A 14,935-nucleotide genomic window follows, 5' to 3' on the forward strand; every position below is an offset into this window, starting at 1 on the left:
CAATACCAATTCCCTTTGTCACGCGATATTTTACTTGTCCGAGGTTTGATCATCGGTATCACTCTATACCTTGTTCAACCTCGTCTCCGAAAAGTACTCTTTACTCGTACCGTGGTATGTGGTCTCTTATGAACTTATTCATATGCTTGCAAGATATTAGACGACATTCCACCGAGAGGGACCGGAGTATATCTATCCGTCATCGGGATGGACAAATCCCACCGTTGATCCATATGCCTCAACTCATACTTTCCGGATACTTAATCCCACCTTTATAACCACCCATTTACGCAGATGGCGTTTGATGTAATCAAAGTACCTTTCCGGTATAAGTGATTTACATGATCTCATGGTCATAAGGACTAGGTAACTATGTATCGAAAGCTTATAGCAAATAACTTAATGACGTGATCTTATGCTACGCTTAATTGGGTGTGTCCATTACATCATTCATATAATGATATAACCTTGTTATTAATAACATCCAATGTTCATGATTATGAAACTAATCATCTATTAATCAACAAGCTAGTTAAGAGGCATACTAGGGACTCTTTGTTGTTTACATATCACACATGTATCAATGTTTCGGTTAATACAATTATAGCATGGTATATAAACATTTATCATAAACATAAAGATATATAATAACCACTTTTATTATTGCCTCTTGGGCATATCTCCAACAGGAATAACCAAGGTTACTTATTTTCATATGTGATCAAACCATAGTCTCTCTTGTGAACCCATCATAAGAATGAATATCCAATTCTTTAAACTTAAATCAGCCTATCCCTTAAATTCTTTATAAATGTCTTAACTCAACATACTTTCTAAAATATCCCGATATCAATTAGCATCTGATGGCGCGTGATGCACACGTCCGTTGGGAACCCCAAGAGGAAGGTGTGATGCGCACAGCAGCAAGTTTTCCCTCAGAAAAAACCAAGGTTATCGAACCAGAAGGCCACGTGAAGGTTGTTCGTGGAGGAGTGTAGTGCGGCGCAACACCAGGGATTCCGGCGCCAACGTGGAACCTGCACAACACAATCAAAATACTTTGCCCCAACTTAACAGTGAGGTTGTCAATCTCACCGGCTTGCTGTAAACAAATGATTAAACGTATGGTGTGGAGAATGATGTTTGTTTGCAAAGAACAGCAGAGAACGAGTTTGCGATAGATTGTATTTCAGATGTAAAAGAATGGACCGGGGTCCACAGTTCACTAGTGGTGTCTCTCCAATAAGATAAATAGCATGTTGGGTGAACAAATTACAGTTGGGCAATTGACAAATAGAGAGGGCATAACAATGCACATACATATCATGATGACTACTATGAGATTTACTTAGGGCATTACGACAAATAACATAGACCGCTATCCGAGCATGCATCTATGCCTAAAAAGTCCACCTTCGGGTTAGCATCCGCACCCCTTCCAGTATTAAGTTGCAAACAACAGACAATTGCATTAAGTACGGTGCGTAATGTAATCAACACAAATATCCTTAGACAAAGCATTGATGTTTTATCCATAGTGGAAATAGCACATCCACAACCTTAGAACTTTCTGTCACTGTCTCAGATTCAATGGAGGCATGAACCCACTATCGAGCGAGCATAAATACTCCCTCTTGGAGTTACAAGTATCAACTTGGCCAGAGCCTCTACTAGCAACGGAGAACATGCAAGATCATAAACAACACATATATGATAGATCAATAATCAACTTGACATAGTATTCCATATTTATCGGATCTCAACAAACACAACATGTAGCATTACAAATATACGATCTTGATCATGATAGGCAGCTCAGAAGATCTAACATGATAGCACAAGAGGAGAAGACAACCATCTAGCTACTGCTATGGACCCATAGTCCAAGGATGAACTACTCACGCATCAATTCGGAGGCGGGCATGATGATGTAGAGTCCTTCGGTGATGATTCCCCTCTCCGACAGGGTGCCGGAGGCGATCTCCTGAACCCCTCGAGATGGGATTGGCGGCGGCGGCGTTACAGTAACTTTTCTCGTATCGTGGCTCTCGGTACTAGGGTTTTCGCGACGGAGAGAATAAATAGGCGAAGGGGCAGAGTCGGGGGACGCTCGAGGGGCCCACCCCATAGGGCGGCGCACACAGAGGTGGGGCCGCGCCCCCCTAGGGTGTGGCCGCCTCGTTGCCCCTCTTCGTCTCCTCTTCGGACTTCTGGAAGGCTCCGTGGAAAATAAGACCGTGGCTTTTGTTTCGTCCAATTCCGAGAATATTTCCTATGTAGGATTTCTGAAACCAAAAACAGCAGAAAACATGAACTGTCGCTTCGGCATCTTGTTAATAGGTTAGTGCCGGAAAATGCATCAAAATGATGTAAAGTGTATATAAAACATGTGAGTATTGTCATGTAACTAGCATGGAACATAAGAAATTATAGATACGTTTGAGACGTATCAGCATCCAAATGAGGTCAAAATTTCATAATCTCCACGCATTTTTGGATTGTCATTTTAATACACTCATATGGAAAATGTTTTAATTTTGAGTTCAAGGAAAATTCTGTGAAGTCCTCAAAGTTATTTTTCTTTCAGAAAATTCAACAACGTTAAGAAATTGAATCAACCTAATTTACTAATTTCACATTTCCATTTTTAAAAAATCTTTGGGATGGTACAAACTTCTGGGTATCAAGACACTTTTTGGTCACAGCTGCATAACTAAAGTTGGCAAGAGAATAAAAAAGTCCTCATTGTTTTTTATATCTATTTTTTGTATTTGTCAAGTTATTTTTACCATGGGTCTTACTCATCATGGGAACATAGTAAATTAATATACATGTCCTTATAATACTTTCTCTAAAGCCTTGTGAGGTTACGTATAAGCGTACACAGAGTTTGGTCTTTCCTAAAATAAAAATAAGATAAAAACGTCAGTCCCCAAACATCATGTATATTAGCCAATTACGATGATCATTTGTTGTCACAATATATTAACAATGATGATTTTCATTGTTTGTTGGACTAGTAGATAAAAGAAAGCTAAGAGGCATGTTAAGTCGTGTTGGGTGTTCTTATGCTTTAAATATGAATGGATTCATAGGCTCACTAATAGCATCTCTTGTAAACATGGTGGGTGGGTGGATCTTCGTGCTAACTCTCCAAACTTACAAAATTAATTATAGGAAAATGTAACTACATATGAATCATATCCATAAATCCACATATCATAGTAAACATGGTATTACATGGCTAAATTGGCTAATACCAATAACCATGGCAATAGACCTAGTAAGAATCATGTGTAATCCATAATAATGTATTGAGTACAATGACACAATGTTGAAAATTAGTCTACTCTTAATAAAAATAATGACATTATAAACATATCTTTTTCTAACTTAGGTGGTCCAAGTTTTAATAGGAACACATGTGTTCACGTTTTATGTTACCAGGCAAATAACACCCACATGTTCACTCCATCAATCGCACATTGTCCGACTATCCCCTGATTACGTAGTAAAGCATCCTCCAGTTTTAAATTTATTGTATATCTTATCTTTATTTACTAATTTTAAATATATTTTTATGACTAACCCAGTAATAAATGTGAGTAGGAAAATTTATATTAATATTAGCATGCTCGACAAGTATTTTTGCCGCACAGATACAATTACGAGTGAAGATGTATTATTTTTAAGGTAAATATGTTATGCTATAATAATAGAGTACTATGTTGTCCCAAAATTGCTTGTGTATATTTTTGGTCCAAGTTAAATTTGTAAAGTTTGAGCAAATATATAGAAAAAATAGGAACATCCAAATCAATGTTATTAAAATTATCATGAAATGTAATTTCACGTCGTATGCATTTTTTGCGAAAATTCTGCCGACAGTAGCAGTACAAATAGACCCAAAAGTAATAAAAATTACAAGTAGGTCTACAGTTGTATTCCTTAGTTTTTTCACTAGCGATTGCAGAAGTTATTTCGTGAGCTATCATAAACTTTGTGAAGAAAATTAATTATAGCTTGTGTATTTAACATAGTAGGTGTTCTCTGCATTCGCGTGGCCCCTCTAGCCCTCTCCATCCTCTTCTCTCAAACCATCTCGATTTATTCATCATGTTCTTGCGTGTGTGTTGAGTAGAGTTTGGATTATTGCTTTTGACACTAGACAGAAGAGAGTGTTCGATTAGTCGAGAATAAGAAATGTTTTGTGTGCGCTCGATGAAGGAACGGCACAGAACAAATGTTAGGTAGCTTCAAGATGTATCCGACGGCCAGGAATTAACGGCGTCGCACCGCACCTGAATACATAACCAGCCGACCGAGCCCACATTTGGCTTCGTTCCAGTCCAGACGAGACCGGCCCGACCCGAAAGCCATCTCCGGCGACCACCGGACCCCGAGAAGGAGGAGCGAGAGCCCGGCGGAGCGGCGGGAGGAGGAGATGGTGGGCGCCTCGTCGTCGTCGGTGGTGAACGTGTACCCGCTCGCCAACTACACGTTCGGCACCAAGGAGCCCAAGATGGAGAAGGACACCTCCGTCGCCGACCGCCTCGCCCGCATGAAGGTCAAGTAAGTGCGCCTCCGCCCCGCCTCCGGGCATTCGTCAGCTCGTCCCCCGTACCCCCTTCCCCTGATCCAGAACCTCCCGGCGTCCGGCGCCGGAAACCCTAAACCCTAGAGCTCAGGTCATTTTTCCGCCTACTATTTTGATTCGAAGATCTCAGCCGTTAGTTTCGGGGAGAGTACCGCGGAGCATTGTGGGTAGACGACCAAATTACTGCAAATTTTTAGTCAATTTTTGAACACTGCATCGCTAGGTACTGCGGGAATTGCTTATATTCTGAATCTTCCACATGTTCATATAGGGATTTTTTAGTCAAATTTTGTTTTTTTTTACTTCAAAAAAAATATAGGGATTTTTTTGTTAGTTCTTTGGCTTTGTATTGAAGGTTGTAAGCTGGTAGGTGTCTTTATGATGACGGCTAGTCCCCATTGTTTCTGGGTTGTATTACTCTGTGTAGTTCCTTTACTACTAGATGTGTGTAGTATGGGAACTCAATAAATATGGTGATTGGCAGATCCATTTTTTTTGGTGAGGAATTAACTTGCAATAATGGTGCATCTTGTAAGTTGTAACAAATAGCTATTCATGATAGTTTGTTGGTAGACTCGCCTGGAATGTCTAATAGAGGAAATTCATAGAAGCTTTGCTGTTTCTTCAATTGATTGCAATACCTGTGTACATTCTATCTTGCCTCTTAAATATCGCGTGAGCAGTTTAGCTCCTTCGCGAAGTACTAGTATGTTAACCTTGTCCTGTGAAATGGACTAACTTGATAATTTAATTTGCCAAATGGCAGCTACATGAAGGAAGGAATGAGGACAAGTGTTGAAGCAATCCTGTTGGTATGTTTGCGTTCTTCCATCTCATAGTTATGTTTGGGTACATTTTTGTGCTTGAAAATATGTTGCCAAACTTCATGCAGTAACAGTTGGTCAGTTGAGTTGTAGTACAAATAAACTGAAATATTCACTTGCAATATCGTATGTAGGTGCAAGAGCACAACCACCCCCACATACTGCTGTTGCAAATTGGGAATACATTTTGCAAGCTTCCTGGTGGACGGCTGAAGCCTGGAGAAAATGGTCTGTTTTCTGTTCCTCCACTATTCTATGATGTCCCTTGTACATGAAACCATCATATGTTTGCTTACGTGACTGGGATCTTTACAGAAATTGATGGCCTGAAAAGAAAGTTGTGCAGCAAACTTGCAGTGAACTCACCTTCATTTCCACCTAACTGGCAGGTAATGAGTCTGAGGGAAGTTCTTTTTTCTTTTGTTAATGGTGAATGATCGTATCATATTACTCCCTCCATCCCAAAATGTAAGGTGTCTAAGAATTACCCAAAAGTCAACGTTTTTTAAGTTTGAGTTTGACCAAGTTTATACACAAAAACAATGAATAATTACTATACTGAATCAAAATCGGTAGATTCACCATGAAGTATATTTTCTTAGTGTGTCCATTCAATATTGTAGATGTAGATATTTTTTCCTAAATATTTGGTCAAAGTTAGTAACAGCTGACTTTTAACTAATCTTTGGGCACATTACATTTTGGGATGGAGGGAGTACTTAATTTTATTGGAACTTGTCACTTTGTACCTTGCTGAATCATAGTTAATCAAGCAGTAATAAACATTAACTGCATGTAGAAGAAATAAAAAAAACTGAACAGCTATTTAAGCTTTCCTCTGGCCATCTGCTTACCATGGTTATAGTAGTTGCATCTTATTCAAGGCATGTCATGAACATTGTATAACTCCGTATGTACTATTTTGCAGCTGTACATAAATGGAACAGTGGCACTCATGCTAAGTGCTAACTGCAGAAATCATGTTCACACTTTTCAAGATTTAAAGCATGAACTACCTACTTTCTTACTCTTGTGCTAATAAAATTTTCCATGTCCACATATTTATACAACAAATATTCAAAGTGGACATCTGTAGGTAGACATGCTGCACTACACTATAGTCTTTCTACATAATGTTTGTTATGTACTTACAGAAGTGTGAAATACATGGAGTCAGTGTGAACTTGCCTGTCTAGCTTCTGCTTACAGTAACCTTGGGTTTCAGTTCTGTTAACAACATGCTGACATTGTTGTTATGAGATGTTTTTGATAAATGACGCTGCGTAATATGGTTTTCTCCAGGTTGGTGAGTGTGTTGCTGTCTGGTGGAGGCCAAACTTTGAGACAGTGATGTATCCTTACTGCCCTCCACATATAACCAAGCCCAAGGTATATTCTTGCTTTTGAGAGGTTTTCTGTTAACCATCTAATATTGGGATTTAGGGTTAGATAACGAAAATGAGCAATGTGATGAACAGGAGTGCAAGAAGCTTTTCATTGTTCACCTGACTGAAAGGGAGTATTTCGCTGTTCCAAGGAACTTGAAGCTACTTGCTGTTCCACTGTTTGAGCTTTATGACAATGTTCAGGTAAGTAGCAGTACCCCCACTCTGAAAGTTAGCTTTCCATGTTGTTTAGGACATTGTACTCATGACCTGTGTGTGTTTGAGGTATATGCCTAATAGCTACCCAGCAATGTAGTTTTTTTTTTCTACACATGGATGTGGCCCCATAATTTTGTTTTGTTTTGCTTCACATAAAAGAATGATTTAATAGTATTGAGTTGGTTTCTGCGGGAAAGTATCTTTCTCTCTGTTCACTCTATGGAACCTCTTTGATCTGGATTCCCTTTGGTGCCATCAGTAGTGGTTTAGTTCTTACCATATATATCTTTAACCAGGCCATAGAGATATGATAGTTGTAACCTGCACTGTTTTTTAATCAAATTCAGACAGAATCCTTTCATGTAAACCCTGTTATCAACCGGCACACAATGTTTGATTGTTGTTTAGGACATTGTACTCATGACCTGAGTGTGTTTGAGGTATACGCCTAATAGATGCCCAGCGATGTACTTTTCCTACACAAGGATGTGGCCCATAAACAAATTTTGTTTTGCTTCACATAAAAGAATGATCAATAGTATTGAGTTGACTTCTGCGGGAAAGTATCTTTTTCTCTCTTCAAGCCTCGTTCTGTTATCAAGCGGCGTATAATGTTTGCTTATTCTCACATGGATATATATCCCTCTGCATCTTTAATTCTACTATTGCATCATGTTTCAATATAGTTGTTTTTGTATAGTTGTCGTAAATGTGCTGATGGAAGACTGAAATTTGCTTTCTTTGTGGATGCAGCGGTACGGACCTGTCATTTCCACCATTCCGCAGCAGCTGTCTAGGTTCCAGTTCAACATGGTGAGCTCGTAAGGGCGATGCTGGCTTAGTGTGCACAAGGCCTCTCTGAGGTGACCCACTCTGATAGATCTTCGAAATCAAACTGGCTTATCAACTTAGCACGACTCTCGTTTATTCAGTGACCAAAACTTAATGAATTATGCACCATCGTTAGTCTACAACCTAGGCATGCACTCTGACTGGCTTTTATTTGGCGATTTCTGATATTACAGAAGCTTGGTTCGTGATGTATTCTTACTTAGATAATCTTCTTGTTGTTCCGCTGCGCTAATTTGTTTGTCTATATGTACCGATGTATGTTTGTACCATTTGCATGATCTGCAGTAGTTAGCAACTATGTAGGCTCCTTCTGTTTCTGAAGGCAAAGAAACCAGGGTGTTCAGCCAAAACAGTTGAGCTATTTAAAACTGCTATCTTTGAACACGTGTAAGCTTAGTCATGTGTGAATGGTTGATTGTCAACTGTATAACGCTCAATGTACTGGCACATTTGAGTTTGAGTAATATCATTTATGTCCCCTATTTCTGAGATATAATGAACAATCACAACTAGATTTTCTTCATGAACGGGGCTCTGACAAAGAGGATGTTATCGACACTTTTCACAGTGGGTGGATGCTCTTTTCAACATCATTATTCTTGTCAAAATACTGGCACATTTGAGTTGGATTATGTAAACTACAGTACCTCGGTTTCAAAATCTAAGATCTTTTGGTAGGCTCAGAACATCTCATAATTTGAAATAGAGGTAATATATTTATGTCGCCTATCTCCAAGATATCATGAGCAATCGCCGCTAGATTGAATGAAAACGAGGATGTTTATGGACACTTTCCAGAGTGGGCGGATGCTCTTTTGAACATCAGTATTCATGTCAACATTTCTTTAGTATGGTGGCTGTTGGTAATAAGATCGAAGGGCAGTACACTGAAGATATGTACATCCTTTGATTTCATTTCGTCCCATCCTTGAATTTTTTTACAGATACCATCTACGGTATTTGAAGAAAATGTTGGAAAAAAAAAGAGTTTGAACTTGTAAAAAACAACACTGTGTCTCCTATCTTGTTTTGGATCCAGCCCGTTCCACGTGAGATCGATCAAGATCGTATCTGAGCCGGAGTGCAAGGCCCAGCCCAAGAAAACAGGTACACACCAGCCCACGTGATATTATCAGACACTGGCGTTTTAGAGCCAACGGTGGGGAACCACGCATCACAGATATGGCGATCTATTGTTGAAGGTCTGGAGGTTTTAAAACAGGGCCTAATTCGAAGAATCGGATCTGGGGAAACAACACATCCATGGAATGCAAATTGGCTCCCGAGAGACTTTGCAATGCGACCTATGGTATGTACCGGGGAAGATCCACCTACTAATGTGGCTGCATTCATCGACAGATCAACGGCCTCTTGGAATGTCAGCCTTCTACATGAATTCTTCCTTCCATTGGATATTGAGGTGATAAGGTCTATACCCATTTGCACCCGGACGGCTGAGGATTTCTGGGCATGGCAATATGAGAAGACATGAGTTTTCTCAGTAAAATCTGCTTATCGTATGCTTGTTAACTCTAGACGACGCCGGGGTGCGTGGCTAGAGAATAGAGCAACGAGTTCAAACCACCAATAGGAGGAGAAATATTGGGCCTCCCTATGGAAGATCAAGGTTCCATAAAAAATCCGAGTTTTTCTCTGGCGCCTTGAAACACGATCCCAACAGCGGACGTACGCCACCATCGAAATATGGCTGATGATTGTGGCTGTTCACTATGTGGAGAACCAGACTCGTGGCGCCATTCCCTCCTTGAGTGCACCATGAGCAGATGCGTGTGGGCTCTCATCCCGGAGGCCATCACTGAGCACATGGAAAGGACAATAGAACCTGACGCAAAACATTGGCTGTTCTCGATGATGAACACGCTAAAACACGAAGATACTATTCTATGCTTTCTGACTCTATGGGCTATCTGGTTCGCTAGACGGAAGGCGATCCATGAAGGCAGATTCCGAGCCCGCTGTCCACACATCTCTTTGTGGAAACCTTTATTCGTGACCTGGAGGTGGCATCGGTGGGCACTAAACCTACTTCGAACAAGGCCAAGCCAGCAGTTACACCTAAATGGATTGCAGCGCCATCGGGAGTCGCAAAAATCAATGTTGATGCGGAAGTGCGGAAGCAAGGAAACTATGGAGCAATAGTAGCGGCTTGTCGGGATGATATCGGCTGCTATATGGGCTCTTCCGTTGTTGTAATACGAGGAATTTCAGACCCGGCCACCCTCGAGGCACTAGCTTGCAGGGAGGCGCTTTGTCCGGCCATGGACCTCCAACTTAGTCACATTTTGGTCGCCTCTGATCGCATGGAGGTAATCAACGGTATGGAGGGGATTTACCTTGGCAAGCTTACCACGATCATCCAGGAAGTGAAGTCAAGAGCTGAGGGTTTTACGTCGTCTTCGTTCGTCCATGAACGTAGAAGTTCAAACATGGAGGCACATGGCCTTGCTAGGTCATCTGTTAGCCATGCTTCCGGTCGCCACGTTTGGCTTCTCGAATCACCAGATGAATTTTGTATCCCTAGGTTTTTAAGTAATGAATAAAGCGGCGATGGTTTCCCTAAAAAAGATCTCAATACGAAGATCAAGAGAGAATTACTTTGAAGGAAATCCTGGGTCTTCAAATACTGAATTGGAGGCGAAGGGATGGTGCTCGCTGTGGAAAACCTCGGTTCCATTAAAAATTAAAGTATTTCTGTGGAGGTTGACCCAGCAGTCATTACCAACTGCTGGTATTTTGGAGCATCGAAATATGACCAGAACTAGCGCATGCTCATTTATTGGGGTTGTCGATTGTGGATGCTGTCGAACGAGCTAATGGTGCAGCACATGATCGCATGTACAGAAATGAATGCAAGGAATTGGTTATTTCACATGATGGAGACAGTGCTGAATGTACAAGGATGTCGCCTAGAAGGGGGGGGGGGTGAATAGGAGGGCTATAAAAACTTCTACTTGAGAGGTAAACTAGGCGGAATAAAACTACTAAGTGTTTACTAGTTTAGCTCAAAGCCTATCAACTAGGGGTTTGCCTATTGAATGTTCAAGGATGTCGCCTAGAGGGGGGGTGAATAGGCGGGCTATAAAAACTTCTACTTGAGAGCTAAACTAGGCGGAATAAAATTACTAAGTGTTTACTAGTTTAGCTCAAAGCCTATTAACTAGGGGTTTGCCTATGTGCACCAACAACCTATGCTAAGCATGATGAGCAACAAGGTGATAACCAACTAGATATAGAACAACAAGCATAATGGATATCACAATGTAAAGCGCATAGGTAAAGGAGCTCGGGTTGAGAAGTAACCGGTGCACGAGGAGACGATGATGTATCCCGAAGTTCACACCCAAGGGTGCTACGTCTCCGTTGGAGCGGTGTGGAGGCACGAGGCACTCCAATGAGCCGCTAGGGCCACTGTATTCTCCTCGAGCCTTTCCACCAAAGGGGAAAGCCTCGATCCACTAAGGGACCCTTGAGGGTGGTCACCGAACCCGTACAAGCTTGGGCAAACTCCCAAGTATCAAGCTTGAGGCAACTCCACAACACGGAGGCTCTCAAGTACAAGGCCACAAGAGGCTACAACACGCCACACCGACAACAAGGCCACCAAGACACCAACGCGCCACAACCGGCTCCAAAACCACAAAGGCTACCACACTCCACAAAGGCAACAACGCCACAAAGGCTACAACGCCACAAAGACGACAAGACCACAAAGGCTACAAGGCCACAAAGGCTACAACACCACAAAGGTAACAAGGCCACGAAGGCAACAACACCACTAAGGTCAACACGCCCTCTACGAGACCGAAACCCCGGAGAGAACCCAAACCGATGCATCTAATGCAATGGCTAAGAACACGACTAAGATGCCCAAGTTCTTCTCTCCCAAATTCCAACAAAGTTACAAAAGCTATTGGGGGAATAAGGGAGGAAGAACAAAATAGAGGAGGAACACCAAATTACTCCAAGATCTAGATCTAGCAAGATCCCCTCACTTGGAGAGGGATTCAATTGGTGAAGCTCTAGATCTAGATCTCCTGTCTCCTTCCCCCCAAAAATATGCAAGAAATAGTGGGGGATCAAGAGGAGGAAGAAACCTTCAAGGTCAACAATGGAGGATAGAGAATGGAGGGGAAGAAGTAGTTGGGTCGGAGGTGGAAGAGAGGTATATATAGGGGGCCCAGAAATATAGCTGTTGGGGCTGAAAAACGGTCAGATTCGCGCCCGAGCGGTACTACCGCTTGTCAAAGCGGTACCACCGCTCGCACGAACTGTGCAAAAAACGGTCAGAAAACGCCCCAAACCGGTAGTACCGCTCTGCGGAGCGGTACTACCGCTTGTGTTCAAAACAGAGTAAATCCAAATCAAATCGCATGCAGCAGGAGAGAGAGAGAGGAGACAGCAGCGTGGCAGAGCAGGGGCAGCAGCGCAGCAAGCAGCGTGGCAGCAGCGATGGTGCAGCGCGTGGGGCCGGGAGATGGCTCTCCCGCGCGGGAGCTGGCCCAGCCGAACGGCGCGGGCGGGAAGCGACGCAGGCCCCGAGGCGGGTCAACGCCTCCTCGCTCCGATCGAGCGGGAGCGTGACGAGCGAGCGCGTGCAGCGCAGCGAGCGGCGGAGGCTGGGCGAGCGCGGGCGTGGGCAGTGGGGCGCGGCGGTGGGCTGGTGCGGGCCGCTCGGTGCGGCAGATGGCCTGCGGCCTGGAGAGATGCGGTGGAGGCTTGGGAAGAAGGCCTGGGCCGGTACTACCGGCCCGGTACCGGCCTGGTACCGTAAATATTACGGTAGTACCGGCCCGATACCGGCCTGGTACCGGCCTGGGTTCCAGAGGCTTGCAGAGACAGTTACGGTACTGGGCCGGTACCACCAGCGGTACTACCGGCCAGCCCAAAAACGTTTTCCTTTTCTTTTTCAAATAGACGTTATATGGAAAACGGAATATCTTGAGCTAGGAAGATCAGAATGACATGAAACCAATTTTGTCGGAAAGAGGAAGACGAGAGCTACCTCTTCACAAGGTGAAATCATGCAAAAGAGTTAGTGATGATTTTTTCATGGTCATAGAGGTGTAACCTCTCAATATGGTATATCGGGAAAATCATCACCCTCGCACACGCAACATGCGATGCAACCGGAATCCGTTTCCGATGAGCTAGGGCTTGTCATGAGAATGAACACAAGCTCTAAATCATCTCATGGATAAGAACCAAGAACAACCAAGAAACACGATGCAATGCATGCAAGGTTTGAGCTCTCTCCGATGATGCGATCTGATGTCTACGCACGCTTCTATTCCTGTAGACAGTGTTGGGCCTCCAAGAGCAGAGGTTTGTAGAACAACAACAAGTTTCCCTTAAGTGAATCACCCAAGGTTTATCGAACTCAGGGAGGTAGAGGTCAAAGATATCCCTCTCAAGCAACCCTGCAATTACGATACAAGAAGTCTCTTGTGTCCCCAACACACCTAATACACTTGTCAGATGTATAGGTGCACTAGTTCGGCGAAGAGATAGTAAGATGCAAGTGATATGGATGAATATGAGTGATAATAGCAATCTGAAATAAATATGGCAGCAGGTAAACATGTAGCAGAACTTGTTGGAAACGGTGTTTCAATGCTTAGAAACAAGGCCTAGGGATCATACATTCACTAGCGGACACTCTCAACAATGATCACATACTTGAATAAATAAATGCTACTCTCAAACACTCTCTTGTTGGATGACAAACACAATTCATTGTGTAGGGCTACAAGAGCACCCTTGTTGTGGGTATACTTCATGGGTGTACCATCGACAGTGCCTAGATCCGGCAAGCCCGGGTGGCCCACAGATGGTGATGAGGCATGTGGCCCATCGGGCGGCCCAGTTGTTGTTGATCGTAAAGGAAGAAGTCCGGCCCAGGATCAGTAAGCCGGATCCGTACCGACATTAGGAGGAACCCGGATCCGTGGAGGCCCATGAGGAACCCGGATCCAGTACGACGTATATGGAAGGCGGATCCGTGGAGTACACGGCAAGACATTGTACCGTAGTTAGGCTATCTGTAACCCGGCTAGGACTCTTCATGTAAACCCTAGATCCGTGCGCCTTTATAAGCCGGATCGTGGGAGCCCTAGAGGCACAACCACAACTCATTGTAACAACGCGAAAGCGCTCAGATAATTCCAGACAAGCAGCAGTAGGCCCTGTCATCGTGCAGGTGTTCCGAAGCTGGGTAACTCGCGTACCACCGTCCCGTGTGCACTCCGCCCTATGGCCCCTACTTCTTCTCCCCCTCGTGAGGATCCCTCCTCCAAGGTACCGTCGATTAGGCAACGACAGTTGGCGCCCACCGTGGGGCCTGCGGCGTCTGGAGGCCGGGACCGGGAGGGTTCCGCCATGGGAAGCTACGACGACACCATCACCGTGGGGCGTGTCCTTTACGCCGGAAATCTGCCGATCGTCCCTCCGGATGAGTGTTGGATTCCGGCTAAAACCGACCCCGTCAAGCTCTCCATCGTCCCAGTTGGCGGCATACACATCTTCATCGGGGAAACCGTCGATTCCGACGGAAACCCACTGGTAAGTAACGCTGACGCGACCGCCGCTGAGCAGGACGCAGTCGCGAAGATCCGATCTGAGACGCAGGAACTTCCTCGATTCCGCCTTAGATCTGAAAAAATCAAATCCCACCCAATCCGCCCCTGAGCAGGAAATAACGGTGGAAGACCAATGCGGATCCGCCCGGGTCTCCCGAGTGTTAGAAAAGCAAAGGTGTCACTTCGTACACTTCTTGGCCCATACCGCCGGAATCGCCCCTCAAGAAGCCGGAGCTGGTCCCGAGCAGGTCGAGGCCCGGAAAACAACGCTGCTCCGGATCGGCAAGAGGTCTGTCGGAGAAAGCGGAGATCCGGTTGAAGAGTCGATTCCGGGCAACCTAAGCCCAATTTCGGAGACACCCAATCCATGGACACCGAAGAGTTCGATCGCAAGGTGAAGGAATATGGATACGGTGATCAGCCCGAAGTTGATTCCGCCCAGCCAAAACAGTACTTGCAGCC

General features: G+C 44.0%; 1 protein-coding gene across 1 annotated transcript; it reads left to right on the top strand.

Moving 5' to 3' along the window:
* Nucleotides 1–4,400: 4,400 nt before the first annotated feature.
* LOC124674846 (pre-mRNA cleavage factor Im 25 kDa subunit 2) lies at nucleotides 4,401–8,109 on the top strand. The gene is made up of 7 exons (XM_047210902.1): nucleotides 4,401–4,572; nucleotides 5,364–5,409; nucleotides 5,556–5,649; nucleotides 5,737–5,810; nucleotides 6,724–6,810; nucleotides 6,900–7,010; nucleotides 7,779–8,109. Exons 1-7 carry the CDS (start codon nucleotides 4,445–4,447, stop codon nucleotides 7,848–7,850), a joined length of 612 nt encoding a protein of 203 aa, XP_047066858.1. The 5' UTR covers nucleotides 4,401–4,444; the 3' UTR covers nucleotides 7,851–8,109.
* Nucleotides 8,110–14,935: the final 6,826 nt, after the last annotated feature.

The sequence above is a fragment of the Lolium rigidum genome, chromosome 7 (assembly GCF_022539505.1).
Source record: "Lolium rigidum isolate FL_2022 chromosome 7, APGP_CSIRO_Lrig_0.1, whole genome shotgun sequence".
Classification (NCBI taxonomy): Eukaryota; Viridiplantae; Streptophyta; class Magnoliopsida; order Poales; family Poaceae; genus Lolium; species Lolium rigidum.